Source organism: Phaethon aethereus (assembly GCF_964289735.1).
Source record: "Phaethon aethereus genome assembly, chromosome: 5".
NCBI classification, from domain to species: Eukaryota; Metazoa; Chordata; class Aves; order Phaethontiformes; family Phaethontidae; genus Phaethon; species Phaethon aethereus.
The window spans coordinates 66,098,164-66,115,203 of record NC_138579.1 but is presented as its reverse complement, the minus strand read 5'-3'; the positions used below and the strand labels follow the sequence as shown (position 1 = coordinate 66,115,203).

Sequence of the window (17,040 nt, the reverse complement as noted above, 5' to 3'; positions counted from 1 at the left end):
CTGATGAGGAGCGGCTGAGGGAACTGGGGTTAGTGATAGGATGAGAGGAAATGGCCTCAAGTTGTGCCAGGGGAGGTTTAGATTGGATATTAGGAAAAATTTCTTTACGGAGAGAGTGGTCAAGCATTGGAACAGGCTGCCTAGGGAAGTGGTGGAGTCACCATCTCTGGAAGTGTTCAAAAAACATGTAGATGTGGCACTTCAGGACATGTTTTAGTGGGCATGGTGGTGTTGGGTTGATGGCTGGACTTGATGATCTTGAAGGTCCTTTCCAACCTTAATGATTGTGTGAATACCCGTAATTGCCTATGCAAACTGTCCCGTGTCTACGTTTGTATTACTGAGCTATTTACTGATTTACTCTGTGCTGCTTATAGACAGCACAGTGTCCCTGCTAATGCAACTGGGCCACTTCAAGGCTGAAGATCTCTCATGTCCTGCCAGCTTTAAATATCTATATAGCTTGTGCTTCTGTTGCTGCCTGCATATGATATAGTAGAACAGTGGGTGGTATTGAGGTTACGTTTCTGATGTCTTGAAGGCAAATGGTGTGGCTAATGGTTTTGCTCCATTTACACTGATTGTGGTAAATTGCTACCATGATTTTCTTAGCAAGGTACAAGAGAATGTGAATTAATTTCTACATCTATTCCAAAGATGGCGCCAGCATTGCATTGCCTCCCGATAGGAACTCTGTCTTTACAAAACGTCTCACCTTCCAAACCCTGTAGCACTACTGATAATGTCGGCATGGAATTTTGAATTGAAAAGCATGTTTTAGAAAGCACTGAAATATCCTCACATGAAAATTATTATACTTCTAGAAATCACTTTGTATTCTGTAAGAGGGGATAGACCATACCAGGACAGAAGCAAGGAACTGGTATTATCTAGTACCTATGATGTAGGTACGTGCATCTCGGTATATTGAATGAGCCCAGCATGCTGGAAATAAGTTTAGTATGTGAATCAATCCAGTAAAACTGCCTCAGGGATATCTATTCCCTGATTGAAAGATATCATCAAAACTGATGATTTATATTTTACATATCTGTAGATCGTACAGGCAAAGCTTCTTTTAAAAATTAAATATATTGGCCAAAAAGTTCTGTAACAACAAATACTTGGTGCACTGCTACTGAGAGAATTCAGGAGACAGAGCCTATTAATGTTAAAGGGAAGCTGAGTGATATGACTCCACAGAGAGCAGCATAAATGTATTCCTTAGTCATGTCCTGCCCTTCTCCTTTCATAACTATGCCATTTATGTTTTAAGACAGATGTTGACAATTCTGGGATGCAAATGTGCAAGGATCTAAAATATGCTTAATGCAGCATTTCATCCCCTGCTGCTGGTACAACAGAAAAAATGAAGTTGTAAAACCAAGTGTAACCAGTATGACCCTTCACTCTTTTGGTGATAGAGGAGTTTGGGTTTTTTGGAAGTCAGAAATGCGTCTTTTATTTAGATTATTTTTATTTAGATGTTTGGTCACATTCAGCATGCTCTTTCAGTTTCTGTGACCTTGCTTTAATAGAGCTCTCACTGAGCACTTTTGGTTTTTTTAAGCCTAACCTGCAGCTTGCAGCAGCACCAGCAGCTTCTTTTCACCATTCTGTTCATAAATGTTGAACAAATGAAAAGAAGGAGCTTCAGGCTAAAATCTATCTAAGTGGATGTTCTGCTTTATTGATCCCACAAACCATCCCCAGGGCACTCAGCCACCTCTACCAAAGGGAAAGATCAAAAAATTGCCAGGTTTCTTCTCTAGGTAATCTTGCGTGGCATAAGCAATTACCTTTAATTTCAGATACAAATTCTGTAAACTGGGATTCTGTATTTAATATGCTGTTATGTTTCTAATTAGAATATCTGACATGGAAAGAATTAGAAATGGCATTTTCTTTCCCATAACGAAGTCCTGCTGCAATGACAGAAAGGTGTAATGGAAAATTAAGAGTCCCAATAAATATTTTTGTGTATCCTCTTCCCAGCATGAGCTATCTTTACTCAGAGATAAGGAAGATAAATGGCCCTGACCTCTTGCAATCAAAAAAACCACCCTGGAAGAAAAAAATAATACTTGGTCCAGTACACTGATTCATTGCTGTAACATAAAAATCCCCCGTTTTCGAATGATGAGCGATTGAGAGATTTTTTTTTTTCCCCCCAGAACTATTTAAAACATGCATAGAAAAGATCGTGTGGACAAGCATTTGATATTGCATCTAAACCCTATAAAAAAACATAGTCGTTCAGGAACTTGCTTTATTTTTTCTAAAAACAATTTTTGTCTGTGGATATACGTTTGCAAGCTCTGGCAGAATATTAATGTTCAGATGTGTGTTTTGGCAAGCATGAAAAGTTGCCAAATTTCAGTTATTTCCGATAAGAAGAAAAGCGTTGAATTAAGGAAGAGTGAAGCAAGTTCCCAAGTAGTAGAGAAGTTTCAGTGTACTATAATCTTCCTTTTACAGTGCTGATTTGTCTCCAGTGCGCTCTTTTTTTAAAAAAAAATTATTTAATTTTATTTACATTTCTTTTATTTACATCTGGAAATGGAATCAAGCTGTGTCAGCGGAAGTTAAAGTTGGATATTAGGAAAAGATTCTTCACTGAGAGGGTGGTCAGTCACTGGAACAGGCTTCCCACGGAAGTGGTCATGGTACCAAGCTTGTTCAAGGAGCATCTGGACGATGCTTTTTGTTTAGCGTGCTCAGTTTAGATGCTCTCAGCATCTGGTTTAGTGCTAGGCAGTCCTGCAAGGAGCAAGGAGTTAGATTCAGTGATCCTTTGGGGTCCCTTTCGACTCGGGATCTCAAGATGTGCTATGATTCTATGATTTTATTTTATTTTATTGGTACATGGAGGTGGTAGTGGGGAGAGACAAGCTGCTTGCAGGTTATAGCAAAGCCACGGAATTCCACCTGGCAAATAGAAGGAATGAGGATAGCTCCAGAATGACTGTTCACCGTGAATAAATTGCAGTATTCTGAGTAGGCATCATTCTCCAAGTGATTCTAACTGTGAGGACTGGACAGGAAATAAACCTCACCTTAGATGAGAGACGTAGAGCAAAATCCATTGTGACTGGGAGACACACAATCCAAAATATGGGCTAAAAAGAATGAAAAAACAAACCCCGCATTTTTAAATGTAGTGCAAATAGTTTAAATGTAGTAGTCATTACTAAAATTAGTGTCTCTAATTTGATCAGAATTTTTAAAGAGTTTTTCAGCCTTTTTTTTTTTTACCTGAAGAGACTGCCAGATAGCTGGTGACTGAGTAACTGCCTTATGATCCCATCACACATTTTTAATATAAAATATAAAAAGACTATATAAAATATGAAAGACTGCTATGGAAAATCAGCATCTTAACTCATTCTGTAAAAATGTTACAGTTTTAAAACATAGCAGCAGTTCTCTAATCCTGCTCAGAATGCTAATGGTTTGTCAGGGACTAACAAGGGTGGAGGACATCTTAAATCCAACTGCCCTTGAACAGCGCTTAAACACTTCATCGTGCGCAGGGGAAGGGAATCTCCTGCTAGTCTGATACTCCTGTATTTACCTGTGTTCTGAATGGAGTCTCAGACACAAGAAGAGCTACATGTCTATGGATGACTGGGCTTTGGTCTGCAACTACTTATCTAGGCAACCGAGTGATGCAAATACTAATGCTGATGGCAACTGGACTGTGAATTAAACCTTCCTATTAAGTCACTGCACATTAACATTAAACATCTTCCATGGAAGCTATTCGTGATTTGTGCCTTAGAGACACAAATCCCATCTAAACCATTAATTTTTGTAGAGATGAGCTTTTACGGAGTAGCCGGTGTTTAGTCTTGCTGTGTGGAAACATTAAAAAGTTGAAATATATGAAAAGATTCTGAGGAGAGAGCATATGTGTGAGGAAGGCTAGATCAAAGAAGACTTACTTTGTATTTGCATAACAATTTTGTTAGGCAACAGAAGAAATGCATAAAAAAACTTCTGACTGCCTCTAAGCTGCTGTTTCCCTTTGAGTGGTAGGCAGGCTCACATTTACACCCCAATCTGTTCCATATTTACAATGGACTTAAATCTCAACATGTGCTACAATTTTTTCCTGTGTTATACTTCCCAGTTTTTTTGCATGATCAGGTGGGAATGTGCCTAAAAAGTTACTGTCTATACTGGATCTAATCTGAGATGCTGCAATGCGTTAGTTTGTTATGACTTTAAATATATATATGCATGTGTATTTATCTTCTCATGTTTACATTTAGAGAAATAGATAAGGAGATTGGGGAAAAAAACCCCCAAATATTCAAAATGCATACTTTTTATTACTGTTACTCTATATATCCTTACTCTGGTTCATTTAACATTATGCTGTCATTGTTACAGCAACTGTTTTATGACGCAACAAAACCACGGTTGCAGCCGTGCCTAAGAAACGTCTTCAGCCAGGCTCGTGCCTCTCCACTAGTGCAAAACAAACAAAACTTCCTTAGCGGAGGGATTCGGAGGTGATGCACAGCAACAGTAGAGGTTACCTGCAATAAACTTCATGCAAGGCGGGACTTGAGCGGCAGCGGTGCGTGTGGGAGCAGTTGCCCGAAGTTATCGGTGGTGTCATCCGGTGAACGTTGGGCAGCTGATGAAGCACAGAGTAGAAGATACTGGCGTTGCGTTCCAGCTTTACCCAATGGGATCATATGGGCCGCAATTGCAGGGCGTCCTGTGCCTCAGACGTAAGGAATAGCTCGTTTGCTGGAGCGGAGCCTTTGGTATGAAGTTGGGCTATCGCTGTCCGTAATTGTCACACGTGCGCAAAGATGGAGGAATGCTAACACAACCTGGTTTTCTCAGGAGGGAGCTCTGTGTGCCTGGGCGTATTTCCTGGCTCTGACCTTCCTTTGCGCTGTGTGCTTCCCTGGAGCACGAGTTATTCCGGCTTAATGTTTGGAAGGAGCTGTGGACACAGCGCTTCTCAAATAAACAGCAACAGTGCGTGCTCAGTTCAGCAGAAGGCTCTGTCGGTGTCTGGGCTTCCCCTGCGTGCCTGGGGGGGTCATGGAAACAGTGTGCTTGTAAGCAGCTCTACCTGTGACACCCAACACAAAACTCTTGCGAAAAGCTCTAATAGAGGATTTTTGTGTGTTGCTATCAACTCCTTCAGCTCAGCTAGACCACCTGGATTTCAGGAGAAAAAATAGCTCTAGTGTTAAAAGGGATAGGCATGCAGAGGGAAGCTTGTTTGGGGAAGCTTGCTCTTATGTGCCTTTATCTGTAGTGTGAGACGGGGGCACAGGTTACAGAAAAAAATCCAACAAAACAGGACGTGGAAAGTCCAAATATGCCTCAGCTTACAGCGGCAGCAGTGCGACGTGCGTGGTGTTGCATGTGCCTCCTAAATACAGCGCAGGCAGAGGTGTCGGAGGGCATTTCTGGGCACGGAGGGGCTGAAGCCTGGCCGTGGTGACAGTGGGCTTGTCCCAGGGATTCAGAGCTCAAAGGACACTGGCGCTTTCTGAGTTTGGATCCAGACAGATGGGAAAAACGTGCACTTCATGTATGTGTCATCAGTACATCAGAAATACACTGACGGGGCAGAGTCCTGCGGTTGTTTGGCACACTTGACCAGTGAAAAACTGTGGGGAAAAAGAGTCTAAAACATCCTCAAGGATATCAAGGCAAACTCTTCCTCTTACAAAAAGTCGCAATGTCTTCACTGTCCATGAAGGAAAGGTAGCACTGCAGTTCTTAAGGTCTTATCTGAAAAACCTCACAGAGTAGAGTGCAGGAAACTCAATTTATCTGTCTCGGAAAGATGAAGGGCTGAGCCAACCCTGCTGGGATTAAAGCAGTTGCACTGTTTCATGCTACATAAAACATTTTTCATCGTCATGAAATACAAAGCTAATATCCAAAGCAAAATGGGTATCAATATGTTGCGATATCAGATAAGTCCAGATATTTGATTTTGGTCTGTCGCTACCTTCTGATTTCTCTCCTAAGGGTGCAGTGAACTGCTTTGGTTTAACAGGAGGTAGAAAACGGTTCATCTTGGCAATTGGCCCTGACAGTCCTGCTGGGCAGAATCCTGGTTTTTTGTTGTTCTTGGGTTTGTTTTTTTGTTGTTGCTTTTTTTTTTTTTTTTTTTAAAGAGAGAAATGTGCCAATGATGAGCAGGGGCTCAGCATGGTTTGATTTGTGCTATGCTATTCATCAAGGGGAGGCAGAGCCAAATTTATCTTCTGTACAACAAACCACTGCTGTCAGCCCTCAGATAAAATGTCTGAATTGAAGTTGATTGCTGGGAATAATTTTCTGAGAAAGAAAATTATTTTCTTTCCTTGAACATACTTTGTGTCCTCATGCTTTCAAAGGCTAGCAGGCAAACTAAACTTGTTTTGTACTGATGGTGCCTTCATTGTATCGTTCGTCCTGGATTGAGATCTTGATGCTGTTCAATGGGGTAACACTGGCGTTTCAAACTATGGAACATAAACATAAGAGTATTAAAGCACTCACCTGTGTGGCCAGAGGTCAAGATGACCTAAGGTTAAGAAATGGCATCTGAAAATCTGTGCCTTTTACATCAGTGGCATAATTTTACCCTTCTGTAAGTAGGATATATGATACATCAGATAAATGTTACAGTGATGGTAAACCCCTTTAAACTGGACCCGGGGTGGTCTGTCGCATTTAACAATGCCTATAAACCATGACTCGTGCCTCATGGGGTGTTTATTGTATATGCTAAATGAGGAGGGGATATGATGAAAAATACAATATGTAGCTACATAATGATTTCAATAAAATGAGTTTGCAGAAAAGGAAGGAACCAAAACCGCAATTGTGAAAGTGCTTCTGTTGAGCTTTTAAGTGTCTAGTTTGTGCTTTTCTTTTTAAACCTTTGTCCAAGTTTTCTAACAGGGAGATAGGAATAAATAAAAAAACCCCACACACTGAAAAAAACCCATCATACCTCTCAGCCATTATGCATTGATATTGTAGAGAGAAAGTGATAGGAGAGGGAAGGAGACCTGAATTTTATTGAGGTAAAAGTTAGTAGAATTCTCTAACAATATGAAATGAAAGAACCATTGGCATCGTGGTCGTTGTTTTCCAAGAACGCTACGGGGGTCGTATCTCTCTATTTTTCTTCCTTCTTTCCACCTCCCCCGGAGAGGTAATGTGCTCGGTCTGTCCCTGATTGCTGCTTTTGTAGTAACATACAGCTGCCTCTCTTCAGATGTTTGGTGGTTATTTTAGCTGGCTACCGGCCTTTAATTTAGGGGGAATAAATGACAGAAGTAAAGGGGTTATTTTCGAAAGTGAGGACCAGAAAGGACTAGATTACCCCTCTAATCAGCGGGCAAGGGTTTTTTTCCTTGCAGGGTCCAAAGGCACACTGGCAAAGCACCTACAGCACTACAGCTTCTTCTACGTGCTTTTATATTGGTGGGAGATCTTTAGGCAACCTAAATATAGGGTTGCTGTCAACGTTCATATAGTGACTGCAGCTTCCGTCAAGCCTGGTCTCACATATTGAAAATAAAATCAGAACTCAAACAAAATATGCAAGTATTATGTCAGTACGAGAGGAAAGGAAAAAAAAAAAATGCCCAGGGACTGACTGACAAATCTATTTAGGAGTGAGGCAGAAAGCTTTTTATTTTCAGCATGGAAGCTCTGTGAAAAATATGTTAACAAATCTGACAAGGTGTCATTGAGAACTCTTGGTTTTTTTTGTGGGATGCTGATAGACGCTGTACTCACCTGTGGTACTATTTCTTGAGTGTAGGACAGTAAGAATCAACTGCGTGGGAAGCAACAACAGGGTTCCTGCACATGTGGCAACCACTGACAGCAGTTTTCCACACCTGAATTTAAGGATACACTGAAATTGTCTGGTGCAAATAAGTTAAAAGATTTAGTAAATTAAGAATTAGATACTACAGTAACTTGGCTTAATGACTACTCCAGCTACCAGATTGTGCTATAAGCTTTCCAGGATGTTCAAATACATTAAAATACCTGTTTGGTTTAAATATAATGGTATCCTTTCCCTAAATCTAAAAGGCCATGTCTAATTAAAAACATTATATAATATTAAAAGAGGCTATTAGACATGTTTACAGACACCTAATTCATTCCTTAAACTTTCATTGTTTTTTAATCTTGGAAATGTCCAAGATGTTTTCCATTGAAGTACTTCATAACAAATAAAATGCTTGAAAGAAAACCTGTGTAAAATTCTATTTAGTTTAACTTTGTTGTTGTTGTTCTTTGAAGGATGTTTAACAGTAAAGTAAGAAGCATCATCTTGAATTCTTATCTAAGACTTAAAAGTCAGAACTTCTGTCCTAATTCAACAAGCATTTGTAACGTAAAAATCTCGTTGGTTAATTGATCTGATTTTTAATAGCCCCTTTATTGCAAACTTTCAGAATATGTACCTGATCAGACTCTTCATTTTGAAACATTTAATTCAGAATCCTGACCAAATCAGGCTCTATTATACTTCACATGTCTTTACTGGTATACTTCACATTCTGCTATGGAAAATTATCACTCTTAATCAGGATGCAAAGCTATATTTGACAGTGACATGTGATTTGCTAAGCAACATAAACACTCAAATTGTAAGCAAGAAGTTGTCATCTACCTCTGACAAGCTCCTACTTATTATGCTCTTGATAATTGTAACCTCTAATGCCTGCTCTCATTTCTAAAAATATTAAGTGCAGATTAAATCATGAATGTTTTGCCTACATTCTGGTAACCCTGGTTTTTTTTTGTTGCTAGTAGATTGGATGATGAGACAATATTGGCAAATCGTGTTAAACCTAGCTAGATCTCCAAAATGGAGTCCATCTCCTAACTTAAAATATGTTTTTTTTTTTTTTTTTTTAAACTATATTCTTTTGCCAGGCTACTTTGGCACAAAATGTGGAAATTGAGACAACCGTGTAATACAGTGCATGTCCTTTTGAGGTGGTAGGCATTCCGTTCTTCACGTTCTGGGTTACTGCAGCGCCTTTTCAAAACAGCATGTGTAGAAGTTACTTGCAAACTGTTAATATATTAATAGAAGTATTTCTTAACAGCAGCATATGCTTGGCAAAAGGAAGATAAATGAGTAAGAATGAGTTTTAATCACTACTTTTTCACTTTGGTTCTGAAATATGGATAGAGTCTGTTACCTAAACCGACCGTGGCCAGGCTGTAGGAAGACTGGAAGGATAATGAAGCTAGTTAGTCAAAACAAAGTAATGGCTTGACTTCCTGGGTTAATTAAGAGCAGTTCCCTAATGAAGCAGTGTCTTTGGCACATCTGTTTGGCCATCACCCCAAGAGGTGATGCTGATCTTTCATGTGAAACCAATTGCATCTACTGTGTGATCACAGTACAAGATAGCTCTTTAGATGTGCCCCTGGTGAGCAATAGATGTGCTGGGTGTGTTTCATCTCTTTGGTTTCTATTTGGTTTATCTTTGTTCATCTTGTATCTGCCACCCAATTCCTTTCGTGCAGAGCTGGTTGTCTTGTTCTGTATTTCTACAGCGGTTAGTACAATAAGGTGCTGCTCTGTGATGAGCTACAAGGTAATTTTCTAATAAAAAACAAAATATAATCAACTGTGAGACTTAAAGAGAACAACATTTGTTCTCCCTCCCCACATCCCACCCTCTGTAAATCACATTTAGTGAGGCAGAATCTGGGTTGTCTCATTTAAAGTAACATCCCAATTCCTTTGTGTTATGTTACAGAACTCTGGGCACCCATGTCCAAGAGCTGGAAAAGATTTATTGTTTCTGCAGTGGTGTGTATTGGTGCACGGTAGATAGCAACAGTGCAACGTGTGAAATGGTGTCGTATCTGCTTATTTTTGGAATTGTGCAACGGAGGTTTCAAATGGAATTTTAGTTTCTTTGCGTTCACTTTAATAAGAAAGGTTTTTTTCAAGACAAACTCTGAGCTTCTAATTTTGGAAATAAAGCTTACAGTGTTGCAGTGTCACGTGGACCTAAATTTGAACTGGTGTCCTGGATGGAATTACCCTTCTTTCTCTAATGCCAGCTTGTTCTTGTGCACAATATTTGAGAAAGCTATTGATACTCAGTAAAAAACATACACTCCTGAAATACGATGGGCTAGGTTTCCGTAGGTATGCTTACAGTCTGATAGCACAGGAGAAGTTGGTTTTGGTGTTCTTTCCCTTTCTTTTTAGTGTAAGCATGTTATAAACAACACTTGAAGATCTGCTTGTTGAATACCTACATTTCTGAAGAGTTCTGAAAACTGTGCACACTGCAGTGAGATCTATGCCCTTGACTGTCAATTACGGGATGAATGAGGAGTGCAGAAAGAATTACCAGGCTATTGAAAATTCATTTTATCATGGTTTATTATTTTCTCTGAAAATGAGGAGAAATACATTTAAAACTCCTACATGAAAAAGCATATTGAGTTGGCAAAATGCTATCGGGTAGCTAACCTTCTAAAGTTTTTTATTACTTACAGTTTTAAATTATGAAATTTAGCAAAAAGATCCCATGAATTTGATCATCAAGGTTGAGTGCTGAGATCTTGGCCCTATTACTCAGTTGTTATAATGATTTACTGAAAATGATATTGAGCCACGCAGTTGACACCAGGTAAGGATTAGAGGGTTTTTTCTTTCCTTTTTTTTTACCTCAGCATATCTAGTGTAAATTGCTTTCAACTTCTAGAGTGTTTTGAAAGGTTTCTGTGTGCAATCCTGTTCCTGTGAAAGCAGCTTTTAATGCAAAGTCATAGCCTTTTAGAAATCTGTAAGAGAGGGTATTGTGCCATGATGTATCGATCTTGTCTTCTTATCTGTGTCTTTCCTGGTGACTTGGAGGTGTTATCCATGTATAAAATAAAACTAGTATGATAAATTATTTAAAGGGTCCCTTAATATTTCAGTAACCCTCAGTAATAAAACTCCATTTTATTTTCCTTCTCTCAGAACAAAAGCCTCAAAACCAAGCTCCTGTCAGGAAACAAGCTTTGTGGTATTCATGCAGAAGAGGTAAGTAATAAGGTTCCTCTGTTCAAAATCTCACATACCCAAAAGAAGTTTGAGTCAAAGGCTTTTCTGCTGAGGTTCTGGTAGAGGTTATGTACTAGCATGTATGGTGAGTGTTCCTAAAGTGCTCTTGCCTCAAGTTGTTTCTGTGACTTCACTAGAAGCAACTCAAATGTATCAGCGAGCTGCAAACTCAAGTTTTAGACAAATAAAGTTTGGGCATGTTTATGAAAAGTATATATAGCTCTTTAGGTGTATATTATACATCTATAACACAGATAAAACTGACTTCCTTTCCCTCATCTCCATGCCTAGAATAAAACAGGAATAGCTAAATGCCTTTTTAAAAAGAGTTGGTAGAGACAGGGAAGATTTTGTGTTATTGATTCCTAGAACGTTTCATTACTGCAAGGAAAAAAGGTCACTTTATAAAACACAGGGAAAGAAATCTCCCCTCTACTGAAGAGCGAGGTAGCAAAGATAGCGGGTGATACAAAAACCCTCTTTGCAAATACATAAACATACAAGTAGCTGCATTCATGCAAGCAGTCCCTTTAGCTATTTAACTTTTTGTGAAAGGGGATATTACTATATGTGAATCTGATTTACTCATTTACATTGCTTTAGTCATGGTTTTTTGCATATATACCTTCTGCAGAAGTCATTGCACCTTGCCAGAATGACACAGAAGCGTAACAGTTTTCTTGACTGAAATTTTCATAATTAAGGTTGAACGTGTTTTCTTCATTAAAGGTTCTTCTTTTTAACTTGGAGAGCAAAACATATGAGGTCAAAGTAGTGATTTGAAGTTATATTAGCTATTTAGGCTAACTGAAAATGATCCACAACCACTGTTTCCTGAGAAATCTTCAACGGTAGGAAATAATAGGGGTTTGGTTTTTTTTGCTAGCTTGTCAAAATCTGTGTTACCTTCCTATATCACCATTGTTGCTTTCAAACATACCACAGTATATGAATACAAATATATTTTCTTCCCTTGTTTACTGCTAAAAATTGGCAGTGTGCGCAACAAAGCTTTCTGGTTTCCCCTCTTTTTCAAGTTTGTTTTTCCTAACTGCGTAACATCTTGAATGTTTGGTAATTAACTTGAAGATCTTTTCCTTGATTATGTCTCCTTTAACATTTGCAACATAAACGTCTTTAAAATAAGGGTGAAGCCTAAGGTCAAATTAAATTTAGTGTAGTGTGACAAGCTTTGCTGTCAGAGAATTTCAGAAAACTAAACATAAGCTAGATAACCCTCAAGGCAGCAGATCATGGGGAATTTTAAATTCTTAAGAATCTCAGACGTTATGAATCAGCCTGGCAAACTTGTGGCTTTTTAGAGGGTTAGTGCCATTAGAACAAGCAAAGATGCTACAGGAACATCCTTTTTTTGTTGTTTTGCCAGTTAGGTGGTGGCAGCTAGAGAAATGCAGTGCATTTTTTCTGTTCTTCAATGAAGCGCTGTGCTCACCAAGCGTAACAACTGCGTCAGATCGGTATCCTTTTAATTGTTAGATCAAATAGCCTTCATGGACAGAATTGCCGACCAGGCAGCTCCTGCTTTGTTCTGCGCTCTCAGGCTGCATGCAGACAGGGCCGGCGAGCCAGTTCTGTTGTCAGTTGTCAGGGTGCGTAGACAGGAGTTGTGACCCTACACAGCTTATGGGACTGGCTTTTCTTCTCCGGGAATCTAGAGCCCTGGAGAGAGGAAGGCAGGATGGTGCAAACCTCCGGTTTCCCAGGAAGCAGGAAGGGGCACGTGGCAGGGAAATATTCCCAGATGCTATGGTGTAGAGATTGTTACCAGCCTGTGTCTAACGACGATCTTACCTGGCTGACTGCACTAAAAGCTTTTGTACGTCCTCCCCCTGGAAGCGCAGAAAACCCACAAAATAAACAAATTTTACCCCAAAGAATTACAGGTCATATATATGCTTTTGAGTCACTTATGTTATGGACTGAATACGTTTGGCTCTGTAACCCTTAATTTCATCACAGGTTTGTGATTTAGCAATCGAGTGATACCTTAATCGTAGCTCTTGGGTTCCTCTATAGCCATTTTGCATACCTTGTAGGTCACAGAGACTGTGTACTTCCTTCAGCACAACTCCTGCAACAATTAAAGCTGGTTAAGGCTTTCTCATTGGTGTTTAGTTGATGTGGAGTATATTCCATAGCTCTACCAATTGCCTTGTCCAGATCAGAGGACGGGGCTACTGGGTGCAGGCAATTGGCACGTTCTGCTGCGTAAGATGAAATAACAGCGGATACAGTTAGAGAAGAAAGAAACGAACTGCACTGATCCTGGCTATTTGTTTCAGATTTTATGGAATACAATAACCAATTTGGCCTTACTCCTTAAATATTTAAAGCAAGTTCTAAAATTTTGTATTTAGATTCATTCATCCTTCCCAAAAGTCTGTCACTGAATTTCACTGCACCCATTGGAAAGACATCAAATCTTTCTAAAAGCTCCACTTTACGAAAGATATACTACGATCTGTAATAGGTTATGTTTATGGATGTGCTGTTTTGGTAAATGTGGAATTGACTACTAATTAATTCCAAAGAGTTCTAAACATTTGGTATTAACTGATGCGAGAAAACTTACTGAATTTTCTGTTTAAATAAATAGCAGAATATATAGACCATTGCTTAAAATTATTTTAAGGATAAATTTAGCAATATTTAAAATAAATATCAGCATAAACTGACATAAATCAGCATCACTATGCCTATTTTAGAGGACATGGGCACAAACTGAGAGCCTAGTTTGTTTGGGTACTATCTGGAACTCCCTGGTCATTACAAAGATCCTATGCAGCACTATGGAAACTTCTAAGAAAAAAAAGATTCGTTACTTTGAAGGTGATGTCTTCAGTTATGGTTCACGGAAAGCATTGATAACACCTCGTGTCTAAAATGTATTTACATTTTTCTTGATACTTTTGCCTGGTTTAGACATGCTACCCTGGAAAAGCAACTGACTTAGATTTTGGTTATTTTTCTGCATTTTAAAGCTGGTCTAATTTCTGCTGTTGTCAGAAAATGTTACCTTTTTTTTCTGTTCTTAAAAGTAAATATTTAAAATTAAATAACACCCTGCTTTTATTATCCTTGCTTTCAGTCAAAAAAGATCCAAGCCCAGCTGAAAGAGCTTCGGTATGGGAAAAAGGATTTGATTTTTAAGGTAAGTTTTATTTCGCTATGGTTAGCTAAAGTATTAGAGTTAATATAGTGTTGAAGTAATGTAGGAGTATGATAGCTGCCTTTATTACTGTAGTTTTAAGGAATTGTTTCCTTCTCACCATACCAAAAAGAGCTCAAAACACCAAAGGCAGACATAATACCATAATGCAATTTCAGAAATACCATCTATTTTGGTTGCTTTTTGTTGTTGTTGGGTTTTTTTGGCAAACCACTGTAACATGGACAGTGCGTTTTGTTAAATTGCTTTCTGGGGCAAGGAACAGAAGACTCGAAGCCTAAAAGGTTGTCTTTGATTTTGAATAGAAAATAGCAGGGGAAAGTATTTAGTTTATGAATGTCTGTATTTATGTGCTTATATAAAGCAATGTTCTATTTTCCTGCTGGTGACCAAAATCTGTTGTCTTATTCCATAGATTCTATAACACATTTTTCATCTTACTAATGGAATAATAGAATATTTTATAGATTGTCTGTGGTTTTATTTTGATTAGTAGTCCTCCAGGACAATGTCAATTATTGTGCAAGAAAGGCATGGACCTGTTGCAGCAGGTCCAGAGGAAGGCCACAGAGATGATCAGAGGGCTGGAACACCTCTCCTATGAGGACAGGTGAGAGAGTTGGGGTTGTTCAGCCTGGAGAAGAGAAGGCTCCAGGGAGACCTTATTGCAGCCTGCCAGGACTTAAACGGGGCTTCCAAGAAAGATGGGGACAGACTTTCTAGCAGGGCCTGGAGCGATAGGACAAGGGATAGTGGTTGTAAACTAGAAAAGGGTAAAATCAGAACAGATAAAAATAAGACATTTTTCCACAACGAGAGTCATGAACCACTGGCACAGGTTGCCCAGGGAGGTGGTAGATGCCCCATCCCTGTGGAAACATTCAAGGTCAGGTTGGACGGGGCTCTGAGCAACCTGATCTAGTTGAAGGTGTCCTTGCTTGCTGCAGAGGGGTTGGACTAAACAGCCTTTAAATGTTCCTTCCAACCCATTCTGTAATCCTATGATTGTCAACACTTAAAGCAAATTTTTATGTTTGTGATAAGCTTGAACAATGGAATGTTCCTTAGGTCCCTGTATCCAAATTTGTGCTATGTGCTGAAACGTCTTTATCAAAACTGAAGGTTCTAGAAAAAAAAAGTCTCTGGCTTACAGAATCCAAATGAATAGCCAGTCTAGCTAGTGTATTTTAAAGAAGAAAAAAAAAAAAGCGAGGCGGGCAGGAGGGCAGGGTAAAAATAAGACAGAACATGCAGATATTTTTCTGAAGGGCATCAAGTCCTTGTCTCCCTCCCCACAGGGAGAAGTTAATCCCTGTTAAAGGAGAAGGAAAGAGATTCAGGTCACCTGACTGGAGGCTGATAATTGAGTAGTGCTTTTATTCCCGGCATAAAGGATGAAGATAAGTAGTCATCTTCAAAATGCCTAGAGCTAGAATTACTTACAAAGTAATTCATCTCAATATGACATCCAAATTGCCTTCTGGAAGCGTTTAACTCTGTACTGTCTCCTTGTATGCATAGTACTGTAAAGATGGAATAACATAGGCCATTTGAAATATGCAGTGGGATTTGTGTGGGTTTTTTGTTTTGTTTTTTTTTTTTCCCATGCTTAGGTTGATTCCAAGGTTTTTCAGGAACATTTATTTCTGGTCATCAGAAGACCCCAACTAGGGGAATAGATTTAGAGATAAAACCTAAGCATGTTATACATCTAGGCAGTTAAATTTTAATATCAGCATTAACAAAAAATAACACATTTTTTTCTTCAAATTCAACTTAACCTGTAACTGGGAGTTTGAACAGAGGAAAAGATTATAGCTTCTAAACTTGCCTTGGTATGCAAGCTTTTTTTCTTTGGCTGAGATAGAAGGACTGTTCAGTACTACTATTTGGTTTTATTGTGCTAATATGCAGTGATCGGAAAAATGGATCCGACTTATGCTAAGTTGTGTGGTAATGCTTAGCACTCCTAGCCTAAGCTGCCCACCTGAAAACAGCTCACAGAAGCAGAGAAGGAAAACATGAGCATGAAGAAGTGAACAAACGGGAAATCTGGCAAGTTACTGACGTACGTAAAGTGATACGAAATCCACATTCTCCTCATCCTAGTTCACTATGACATTTAGTGGTTAAGGTATAGATGTAAGGTGAGGGTTTTGTGCTAGAGAGGAGAGTCTACTTCACTTACAGCAGAGGCAATATGTCTACTGTGAATATGAATAGAGGTGGATCTCATTCAACTCCATTTCTAATCCCTGGAGTCTGGGAAATACATCTCCTAAAGACTATGTCTACATTTGACCACATGAATTATGCCTTAAACTCCTTGACCTGCATTGAATGGACATAGTTCTTGATTATGAAGGAACACTAGGGCCACCGACTCAGATGTAGGTCCCAAGTAAGGTAGGCTGAGTTCTGCTCTGAATGTATTCTACTTGCAAAATATGGAAAATATTACTTGCCTTTTAGGGACATTATGAACTAAGGTAATTAAAAACACTTTGAACTTTAGATGGGTGATGTTAATCAATTGTGAAGTGGATTCCAAAGTCCCACATAACTGAGAACTGTCCGTGCAAATACCTGAAATATCTCTTGACCGCGTGCCATGTGACTTGACTGATTTGCTGATTTGATATAACCTTTATGTGTAGTCAGAAGTGTTTTTGTCAGGTTTATTTGTTGGTCTTTTTTCCCGACTGAAGGAATTGATTTATGAAGAAAAGGGAACAGCAAACTTATGCTACCCCCCTAAAAAATCATGCGAGAT

General features: G+C 39.1%; 1 protein-coding gene across 1 annotated transcript in view; it reads left to right on the top strand.

Annotated features, from left to right (window-relative positions):
* Window positions 1-17,040, top strand: part of LUZP2 (leucine zipper protein 2) — a gene marked incomplete at its 5' end in the record, with an annotated part of 196,561 nt that overhangs the window by 118,446 nt on the left and 61,075 nt on the right. Inside the window, 2 exons of the mRNA XM_082000822.1 lie at window positions 10,994-11,056; window positions 14,187-14,249. Of these exons, the coding sequence (XP_081856948.1) occupies window positions 10,994-11,056; window positions 14,187-14,249 (126 nt within the window). The remainder of the gene's footprint in view (window positions 1-10,993; window positions 11,057-14,186; window positions 14,250-17,040) is intronic.